The following is an 11,507-nucleotide window of genomic DNA, read 5'->3' as shown; positions in this document are numbered from 1 at the left end:
TATATGGTAAAGAAAAAATACTGTTTGCTCAGATTCAGCCAAATGTAGCAAAGTTGATTGGATGGTGCTTCACAATATAGATGGAAATGACCCAAAACATACTGCATAAGCAGCCCTGGAGTTTTTTAAGGCAAAGAAGTGGAATATTCTGCAATGGCCGAGTCAATTACCTGAGTCAATCACCTGATTTCACCCCGATCAAGCATGCATTTCACTTGACAAAAATAAAGGCAGAAAGACCTACAAACAAACAACAACTGAAGACAGTTGCCGTAAGGCCGCATGATTCTCGACATTTATTAAAAAGGAACATTTTATTTATGATTATTTTGATTTGTCCAATTACATTTGAACCCCTGAAAATAGGGGTTCATACTATATTTTAGTTCAACCCCTTGAATTACAGCTGAAAGTCTGCACTTCAATTGCATCTTGATGGAAATTGTTTCTCTTTTTGAAATGTTCATGTTATTTTATGATTTTGACATTACACACTAGTTTCAAGTTTATTGTTACATCACATTACACAAGAGTAAGACAGTAAAATTCTTAGGCTTCGGTTCCTGACATTGCAACACAAGACATAAGGCAATAGGCATAATTCAAGATAAAACAAAAATAACAGTAGTACAGGACATAAGTGACAAAGAATAATAAGACAGGATATAGTTATCAGTATCTGGACAATTTGCAGACAATAAGGCAATAGGCATAATACAAGTTAAAAGTGACAATAGTACAGGTAAGACAGGATACACTAGTGGTGCAACAAGTAATAATGGATAGTTCAATAGTAAAGTGGCTGTGATTGATTGATTGATTGATTGAAAACTTTATTAGAAGATTTGCATAAGTAGGTACATGAAAGTACATATTACATACAAGGTCAACTAACAGGATAAAAACCCAAGAAAGCCACTGGCTTATTTCAATTGGGGTCCTTGATTCTCAATTCATCGTTACATGTAAGACAGACAAAAAAGCTAGTACTATCTACAAGATAATACAGACAAATAACTATTACTATCTACAAGATAAACACACATCCATCATGGGAAGAACAATACAACAAAACATAAGGTATGTACAGCGGGTAGGACAGGTGGGGACATACACCACAGGTGGGGGCGGGGGACAAAACACAAAGTATGTACAGTGGGTAGTTCGGGTCTTTTAATCTGATTTTTGATTTAGAGGGTCCAGTTACGGATTGCAGCCTCCTGTAAATGTTTTTTGAGAGTGGTTTTGAAGGTGGGCAGTAGGGGTGTAACGGATCACGGATAATCCGTGATCCGTTCGGATCGCCCTCCACGGTTCGGAACGCATGTGTACCGCGGATCAATAGCAAAACCGTTTTTTTTTTTTTTTTTTTTTTTTTCTAACACCAGGGGAGCCACCCCTCCTAAATTTCGTTGTTTGGTACCTGTGCTGTAGCAATGACAATAAAGACCATTCATTCATTCATTCAAATGTAACCGGTAGAAAAACAATCATGTGCGCTTTATTCTCACTCTCTGCATGTGTACTGAGTTGACAACAACATTCATTCACTCATCTCTGTCCCACTTATATCACGTCATATCACCCGCTAAGCAGCCTGGGTGATTGTGTAAACACACAAAAAAAGTACTCTGTTACGTACTCACTCCACGTGAAGCTGGGAATCCACAGCAACAAGTATCATGGCGAGTGCTAGCAACGTTGGCGAACTGGAAAGGCCTCCCTCGTCATTGAAATCACATGTATGGGAGCACTTTGGCTTCCCTGTTACTTATAATAATGATGGAAGGAGGGAAAGTTACGGTGTGTAGGCATTGTGCCACGCGGAAATCTTATGAGGCAGGCAATACGTCAAGCATGGCCACACATTTAACGCGACATCACCCTGGTGTGTTGATGACGGGGGGCAAGAAAAAAGTAGCTCAACAACAACTTCTCCAAACGTCATTTAAACAGACGATTCCTGCAGACTCAGACCGGGCTAAAGCCATTACCAATTCAATTGGGAAGTTTATCGCGGCAGACATGAGGCCATACTCCGTTGTGGAGAACGGAGGGTTTCAAAATATGATCAATGTGCTTGAGCCACGTTACAAAATCCCCTCGCGCCCCCACTTCAGTGAGAAGGTTGTGCCCGACCTCTATGAAAAGGAGAGGATCCTAATTGTCGGCGAATTAGCAAATGCATCCTCTTTTTACAGAATTCAAGGAAAATGTTGTTTTTATTTAAAAAAAAAAATGTTTTGTGTTGATCCGAAAAATGATCCGATCCGTGACTCAAAATCCGTGACACGATCCGATCCGTGAGTTAGGTGATCCGTTACACCCCTAGTGGGCAGTGTTTTGCACTCCTTTAAGATTATAGGAAGGGCGTTCCACATTTTTACTGCATAGTTTGCAAACGAGTTTAACCCCTTGTTTGTGGTGCAACGCGGTTGAACGTGGTTCGTGGAGCTTCCTCTGGTGTTGTATGTGTGGACGTTGTTCACTTTTTGGAAGTATGTTGACAGGTACTTGGGTGTCTTTGTGGTGTAGCGTATCTTGAAGACCAGGCCCAGTGCAAGCTGCTGCACTCTGTCAACTACTCGTAGCCAATCAAGGCTCAAAAAATGAGCAGCGGTTAGATGTGTCCTAGGGTTGAGGCCTAGCAGAAGCCTAACCAGTTTATTTTGGGCTGTCTGGAGTCTTGTTTTATGGGCCTTTGTGGTTCTATAGTACCATGATGTTACGGCATAGTCGAAGTGACATTGAATGAGAGCTCCTGATAGGGTCCTCAGTGTGTTTTTACTGACAAGTGAGGATATCCTGTACAAGAATCTAGTTCTATGGTTCACTTTTTTGATTACTTTTGCTGCCATTTTATCTCCGGAAAGATTTGCCTCTAAGATGGAGCCCAGGTATGTAATATCCTCTTTTCTTGTGATATTAATGTTACCCACTTTTATTTTAAAATTTTCAGCCTTTCTGAGTTTAGATGGGGATCCGTATAGGATGGTTTCAGTTTTACCTAGGTGTATTGATAGTTTATTGTCAGCTAGCCAGATGCAGATTCTACTCAGTTCAGTGCTTAGCGCTTTTTCCACCTGCAATATGTCCCTGTCAGAGACCAGCAGAGCCGAGTCATCCGCGAACAGGAACAAATTGCAATCACATGCTGATGACATGTCATTCACATATATTAGGAACAGTAAAGGTCCCAAAATGCTTCCTTGTGGAACGCCGCAGGTCACTGGGAGGGGGGGGGACAGTGTTCCGTTCACACTAACCACCTGTTCCCTCCCCTCTAAGTAGGATTGCATCCAGTGAGCTTAAGGTTCACGTAGTTCGTATACATGTGGTGTGCTTGGAAATGATAGTCAATTGTCTACAGTGGGCTTGTTCATGAGCTTGAACGCCTGGGGGAAGTAGCTGTTGGTTAGCCTCTGAGTTTTGGCCCTGAGCCTCCGGAAGAGGCCTCGCCTTTTGGACGCATTGGTTCGAACAGGCTGTGGCTGGGATCTTTGATGATCCTCCGGGCTTTGCTGACACACCGTTTGTCCTATATATCCTGGATGGACGGAAGCTCACATCCAGTGATGCGCTCGGCTGTCCACATCACCCTCTGTAGCACTCTGCGGTTGAGGGCAGTGCAGTTGCCCTGCCAGGCAGTGATGCACCCAGTCAGTATACTCTCGGTTGTGCCTCTGTAGAAGGCCCGCAGGGTTTTCAACTCCATGCCAAACTTCTTCAACCGCACTACATTTGGAGTGTTCAATATTCTAATTATTGATAAAATATGTCTTATTGTGTTATATGTGTCATATGTTATAGGATTTTTAAAGCATTCTGTATTTTCATACCCCATAATTTGTATCCCACTAATGTTTCCAACATTTCTGGAAAATTGTTATACAAACCCGAGATTCAGAAAGTGGATTTATTTTCTTTATCAGACTTTTCTTTATTTTCTTGTCATTTTGATCATTGCTTGGGTCTCACAGGGTTAACGATACTTTTGTGACTATAGTATACTTTCATTGAAAAAGAGGGTTTAGCTGTGCAATCGAGTCCATGGTGTAATACCATATATTTCCACCAGATGGCATACATTTGATACTATCAGATTATTATGCCCAAACAGTTTTGTATTCTCCATTAACTGCATCCTACGCTAATGTGAAAACTGAATGACTAAGATCAGGGCAGATCATAACCATAAATACATAATATATGTGTATTAGACCAGTGCACATTACCCTGATAGTTAATTGTGTTCATAGCTTCCAACAACTGTGCACATTAAATACAGTGCACAATCATGTTCATGACTTCCCTGATTTGCCATAACATTGTTTGACCTCTCATTTTCCATGGATGAGGCTGCGGCCTGAGAAATGTAAATTAATATATTTATGTAAAACATCCTACATGAGGAGTTGGGCTTTAACGTGCGATTCTTCTGCTTTGTTTATACTGTTTGCTGCACATGGAAGATTGCTCTTTTTCTTTACACTTGAGACTCATATCAAAGAATATCTGTGTGTGCAGAAGGCACACAATTCGGGCTCATCGTCCGATACCAAAGCGCACCGAGGAAAGGGTGATTGGCCAATACGCATAAGAAATATCACAGCCAAACATACATTTTTAATTGATTTGACAAAATGCTAAATTTCTTCTCGGATGCAGCGGTGTGGTTCTATGGTGTAATGGTTAGCACTCTGGACTCTGAATCCAGCGATCCGAGTTCAAATCTCGGTAGAACCTATCATTTTGTCTTGTCCAGAATTATTTGGATCACTCAAGAAATGCATCACCTTCGCGTCTGGTCAATTGGATGTCACCATAGAGTACTATTTATAAGTGGAAAAAGAATGGAACTAAAGTATTCCACAACGTCACAATAGCCGACTTGCTATTAAAACATCCCCTTTAATTCGTGGTCGGAGATATTTCTTGTTACACACGCACCCGGTGCGCAATCACGCGAAGATTGGGACAGTCAAGATGGCGGCAGCTATGGATGTTGACACCCCAAGTGGCACAAACAGCGGAGCAAGCAAGAAACGCTTTGAAGTGAAAAAGGTAGAGAATCTATCTGTTTTTAAACACAATATAATGGAATTTAATGCTAGTATTATTATTATAGCAAACTTGATGACTTGATGACCTAGGTAACAGCAAGCCCGCACTTGCTAGCTAGCGACAATGTATCTCTAAGCTAGGAGCTAGCTAGCGACAATGTATCTCATTATGACGGATGATGAGTCTGCGTTTCACTGAATTGTGTGGGTGCTAGCTAGCTAACCGTTTGCTTAACAATCTGGACTACAAAACTAAACTCACTAGTCAGCGAAATCTAACGTGATTAGGCAAAAATATGTATAAAACATGTAGAAGCACTGACATTTTGCGAATCAATGGCAAATAGCTGCTAGCTGGATAGCTACTTGCCTTAATCAATAGGCCCAAAATGCGATTAGGCAGTATGGTCATGGCTAGATATCACTTAACTGCCTGTCCCAATCAATGTTGTAATGCACAAACAACTGCTTTCATTCGGAATCAGTTTCTTCCACCAGGGCCCAGAAGTAATCTGATCGGATTTCGGCTATCGGTTGGATCAAATCTTGAAAATGGGTTGTTCAAAAGGAAAAAAGGATTCTGAAATCGGATTAGATAACGTAATCCAGTCTTGAATTTAATCTGGATCAACCCTTCAGTGTGTGTTGTTCAAAACATTTGAGTAGGATTGGGATAGCTTTGAGCCAACAAATCTGTGTTATCCTGATCCCAGCAGGAGGGGGAACAAAATGTAATAAAACTTGAACATTGGTAAAATAATGCAACATTTGGATCATGTAGTATATACGTTACGGTACATGTGGGAATACGGTACATGTGGGAATACTAGGGTTAGGGTTAGGTGCTACGTCGACTTGGTACATGCTGGCATGTCTAACCCTAAACCTAACCCTAACCGTAGCACCCTAGCACCTAACCCTAACCCTCCCACATGTACCGTAATATACAGTACCAGTCAAAAGTTTGGATACACTTTCCTATTCAATTGAAGTGTCTAAACTTTTGACTGGTACTGTACATTCATTTATATTTTGCAGTTGACTTGTTTAACTGTTATAGTGATAAAGTAGACATTAGGCTACCTATTACCCTTTGATGGTATCCTTTCCTACCAAAACGGTGGTGGCAATGGACAGTACCTGCCATGTCAGTGCCTCTCTGTAATTCCTCTGAGAAAGGCTGAATGAGATGGCTATGTAATTGGTCCTTTCAAACACACACCCATTAAACATCAATTAGCAGATGTGCTTTGGCTTGTTCAATGGCAAGGCCAAGGCCTATAAACTCTATGTTCACTACACCAAAGAGGTGGAACCATGGACTCAAAGGACCTAATTTCACTGTTGCAGAAACCCACACACTGCTGGAGGGTGTGCCTCAGTATTAGGAAGTAGTAGTAGTAGCAAGTTTTAATTCTAGTAAGGGTAGAGAAGTGACTAACAAAAAGAAGAAAAAAAACATTTGGGTTGAAATGACCCCTAACCCTAACCCAGAATGTGAATACCATTGAGTCTGGCCAAAAGAGGACCACAGAGCAAGTGAAATTAAGATTATGAATCTTAAGGACCATGCTGAAGCGAAACAAAAAAAAAGACCCAAGCAGGCAACAAGCCCTTTAGGAGAGGTGATTACACACTTGTGGTTCTTGACATCATTGGAAGTGAAAACTCCCAAGTATTCTGATCCAGATAAACAATTTTGAACGATTGGGCCCAGATATACGTTTAATTTGTCATTTATTACTTGCCTGTCATAACATATCCCCACAAAACAACTCACAAACATCATGCATTTCAAATTTTCCAGGCCAACTTACTGTGGTTCGTAGTGATTGTACTTGAATGTCACTTATTTACTCTGACTATTCTTTTCGACAGTGGAATGCAGTGGCACTTTGGGCCTGGGACATTGTGGTGGACAACTGTGCTATCTGTAGGAATCACATTATGGATCTCTGTGAGTATTCAATAGATAGTATATTTGACTGTACAGGGCTGACCTAAAATAAGTGGATGACGTTCTAACACATGACTTGTATCCCTGTAGGCATAGAGTGCCAGGCAAACCAGGCCTCTGCCACCTCTGAGGAGTGCACAGTAGCCTGGGGAGTCTGCAATGTGAGTGAGACTTAATGGTTTTGCAGATATGCTCAAACTGATCACAGATTGTCCCGTAGAGGGAACGATGCCACATCAAGCACTGTACTTGACCATTACATTCATATTTTTCTGCTTAGAAATAGTCGTTTGATACTACAGTATCCACTTAGATGATCACAGTACAAAGAGTGTATATTGTCAGAGTTGCAGTTGATTTTCTGAAATGCATATATTTATTTTTTCTCTCCATCAGCATGCTTTCCATTTTCACTGTATCTCCCGTTGGCTCAAGACCAGACAGGTGTGCCCTCTAGACAACAGGGAGTGGGAGTTTCAAAAGTGAGTATAATCCCTTTTCGTAATCTATCTGAGAAAATAGATTGTAAATGGTGTTGTAGGGTGGGGGGGGGGCCTGTGGATTGTGGAATAATAATACCTATTATTATTATTATTATTATTATTATTATTATTATTATTACCTATAATAATACCTATATCCTGAAGTGTAATGTAATTGCTACTCATTAATTTTTGATTGTGGTTGAGTCTTGTGTTGATTGACTGAATCTCTCCCTCGTCTCTCTCTCATGCAGATATGGACACTAGAGGAAAAACTTTGGACCATTGGTTGGGCTTCCTCAAGTTTCATCCTTACTGTTGTTACCCTTTGTGTGATCCACTTAATGACAAATCTGAAAAGACATCTACCCCCATTTTCCCCATGTCACTGTTTTAGGCTAGCGGGAAAACCTTTTTTAAGTTGAATTTGCAATGTTGTTGTTAATTATAAATAAATCTCAATGTTCCAACAGCCTTGTGAATGGTGTGAACTACTATAATCCATATGTCATTCTTGAAAACAAGTGGGGGTTTTCAAGCTATTTCTTGAGAATGTTGGTTGTCTATTAGGAATGTTACACATTTGCTGAAATGGAAGTTGTTAAATAAAGTTTCTTTGGAATGAATTGTTTCATCACTGAAAACAACACTGGCTTTTGAGATACATGCAGCACACTACCCTTTAGCTACAGTATCATGTCATTCTGGGTGGCAACATACCTGACAGTATCTTTACCATCCTGAACATGTCACCCTTCTGAACACAACCTAGGCATACAACTGGTTGCCAGTGCCATAGCTTCACTGGCATGAGTTGACCTGGCTAGGCCTGTTGAGACAGCTTAGACACAGTTCTCTACACTCACTTTTTATCCAACTCATTGTCCCGTACACATCACTATGTACTCTACGATCTGGTTTCCTGGCCTTCATTAAGCCTAAGGACACAGCATCACTGGTACATCTCTATTTACAAAGCCACTAGAGGGTTGCTCTAACACACTACAGCTTAATAACCTGGTCATGGAATAACCTCCAGAACACACTACATCTTAAAAATCTTGTCTCACTGGGAGAGTTCAAAGCTCTGATTAAGAATTGTGTAACATGCTATTCCTAAAATGGATTTTATAATATATATCTGTTGTCCCATTTTTATTATGGTTTTTCTCCAATTTTGTAGGCTTGTACTTGTACTGGTGTGCTATCCTGGTCAGGTCTCGAAAAAAGAGATTTTAATCTCAAGGGACCTCCTGGTTAAATAAAATAAAATAAATAAGAACACACCCACTCTCTCTCTGGCCCTAACCACTGTGCTCTCCTTCTCTCTCTCTCTCTCTCTCTGGCCCTAACCACTGTGCTCTCCTCTCTCTCTCTCTCTGGCCCTAACCACTGTGCTCTCCTCTCTCTCTCTCTGGCCCTAACCACTGTGCTCTCCTTCTCTCTCTCTCTCTCTCTCTCTGGCCCTAACCACTGTGCTCTCCTCTCTCTCTCTCTCTCTCTGGCCCTAACCACTGTGCTCTCCTTCTCTCTCTCTCTCTGGCCCTAACCACTGTGCTCTCCTTCTCTCTCTCTGGCCCTGACCACTGTGCCCTCCTTCTCTCTCTCTCTCTCTCTGGCCCTAACCACTGTGCTCTCCTTCTCTCTCTGGCCCTAACCACTGTGCCCTCCTTCTCTCGTCAGGTGGATGGAGAATGTCACCCTGAAGGTAACAGCCACCTGTGGTCACCCTCCTGAGCTCTCGGGCCAAAGTGTGAGAGACGTCCACGCCTTCAAGAGCTGTCCAGGGGAGAGTGCCCCTCCTGGCAAGCCCCTCAAGAACCCCAAAGCCCCCAAATCGAGCAAACGCAAACCAAGTGTCCTCAAGGAGGCCAAAGTGAAAGCTAAACTTGTAAAGGCCAAAGCTAAACCAACCAAGACCAAAGCCAAGCCCCAGAGGAACCCTGTGGTACCTGCAACCAAAAAGAACAAGAAGACACTGGAATGAGAAATATAATGTTTGGGATTGATTTCCTATCTGTTTTTCCAGCTTTGACTAATAATGGCATGGTTAGGGCCAATTAACCTAGAAACATAGAAAACAACACTTAGGGTGGAATTAGCTCTGTCAGACTTGCCTAAATTACATAAATGGCATCCTGTATTGGTTAAACTGCATATCCTTGGAACCAAAGCTTTCATGAATAGGTATTTTTTTTATGTTAATATCAATTATGTTTACACAGCAGCTTCTGAAACATTAAAAACGGCTCAGGTCATTTGCTACGATATTGCTAAGATATTTCTTCTAGTATGTAGGAACAAAGATATCACCCAAAACACTCCTAATATGAATGAATGAATGAATGAATGGTCTTTATTGTCATTGCTACAGTACAGGTACCAAACAACGAAATTTAGTAGTAGAGCGGCTTAGCACAATAATTGTGCACTTTTTGAAGAAAGCATGAAATTTCTACCATAGTTAGTACATACCATAAGGTTTATTTTCAGATGTGGAGGGAAGTCAGATTTGACCCCAGAGGCCCGGGAGAGGTCAAAGTCAAGATGACCGCCAGTCCACCGTGTCTAATGTTAAAACACGCTTAATTTTGGAACCAAACAGAGTAGAAAAACACTTTAGGTGTCCTTTCCAACTAAGTTAGCGATGCCCATTCATTTGGTGATACTTTTGAGATTGCCAGAATTCAAGAAAATGCAATTAGGTCAAAGTCAAGGTCAAATTACATTGAAATTACATGACTACATGAAACTTTGCTTCCATTTTGACACTATTGTTATGGTTAGTGTAGAGGAGTAGTACACACTATGCAGACATAGGCAGGCAAAGGATGCAAAAAGGTGCTTAATTTCCAAAACAAAATTGTACACAGAACTCAAAGTACACACAACTAACAAACTAACGACAAACCGACGAAAGACAAGGGAAGACATGAGGGGATATAAGGAAGACATGAGGGGATATAAGGGAGGACATGAGGGGATATAAGGGAGGACATGAGGGGATATAAGGGAGGACATGAGGGGATATAAGGGAGGACACAAGGGGATATAAGGGAGGACATGAGGGGATATAAGGGAGGACACAAGGGGATATAAGGGAGGACATGAGGGGATATAAGGGAGGACATGAGGGGATATAAGGGAGGACACAAGGGGATATAAGGGAGGACATGAGGGGATATAAGGGAGGACATGAGGGGATATAAGGGAGGACACGAGGGGATATAAGGGAGGACATGAGGGGATATAAGGGAGGACACGAGGGGATATAAAGACAAGGGAAGACATAAGGGGAACAAAAGCACAGATCAGTGCACTTAAGTGCAACTTTGGCACACTTGCACCATCCAGTGCACCCTGTCTCACAGCGACAGCGGATTAATTCATGGCACGATTTTGATGCTTCAGGGAGAGTGGTCCAGAGCGGCTGCCACCCAGTTCTTTCCTTTGTCCAGCCCCAGTCAGATGGCTCTGGCATCTCTGGATCCAGGACCAGTACCTGGTTCCAACAGTTGGCCTGGTAGCAAGTGCGCTTGAAGTGCTCTTTGAGGGCTGCCTGGGTTGGAGGAATGTTCTCTAAAGTTCTGGACTTCTGTGTGAAGAGCTGTTTCCTGGCATCATTCACCTCCGTGCTCTCACTGGTTCGGTCATCAGCACCACAAATCGTTCTAGCAGTAACTTTGATTCTTCACTGACCTCACTTGGCATGCACAGGAGTTCATGGAAAGCATCATTGACCTCTGGGAAAGACTTCCAAGTCTCCCAGGCAGTCTTCTTTCCTCGGCCAGCGAATGCAGAGACAGTGTCACACCCAGTGAAATCGTGAAAGACTGTTAGAGTCTGGCACTGTGTAGGATTCATTGTGGCAACCATTTGGTGAACAGCTATGTACCATAAGCTTGACCCGACACCAAAGGCAACCCACAGCTCATCAGGAGCTATTTTGCTGAATGAAGCCACAGCCAGTACCACCACATCAGTATCAACGGTACGTATGGTCAC

The 11,507-nt window shown here is 42.0% G+C and overlaps 1 protein-coding gene across 2 annotated transcripts; it reads left to right on the top strand.

Moving 5' to 3' along the window:
- Positions 1-4,927: 4,927 nt before the first annotated feature.
- Positions 4,928-8,128, top strand: LOC308151414 (E3 ubiquitin-protein ligase RBX1; the record flags this gene model as incomplete). 2 transcript variants are annotated; one of them, XM_080524282.1, is made up of 5 exons in its annotated part: positions 4,928-5,064; positions 6,942-7,020; positions 7,111-7,181; positions 7,417-7,502; positions 7,757-8,128. In XM_080524282.1, exons 1-5 carry the CDS (start codon positions 4,987-4,989, stop codon positions 7,767-7,769), a joined length of 327 nt encoding a protein of 108 aa, XP_080380408.1. In that variant the 5' UTR covers positions 4,928-4,986. The 2 variants fall into 2 exon arrangements, with proteins under 2 accessions (XP_080380408.1, XP_080380409.1); XM_080524283.1 differs by lacking the exon at positions 7,757-8,128 and having other exon boundaries at positions 7,417-7,506.
- Positions 8,129-11,507: the final 3,379 nt, after the last annotated feature.

This window comes from Nansenia antarctica (genome assembly GCF_963989245.1).
Source record: "Nansenia antarctica genome assembly, chromosome: 2".
Lineage (NCBI taxonomy): Eukaryota > Metazoa > Chordata > Actinopteri > Argentiniformes > Microstomatidae > Nansenia > Nansenia antarctica.
The sequence above is the reverse complement of the archived record's forward strand: the minus strand, read 5'-3'. Positions and strand labels throughout refer to the sequence as shown.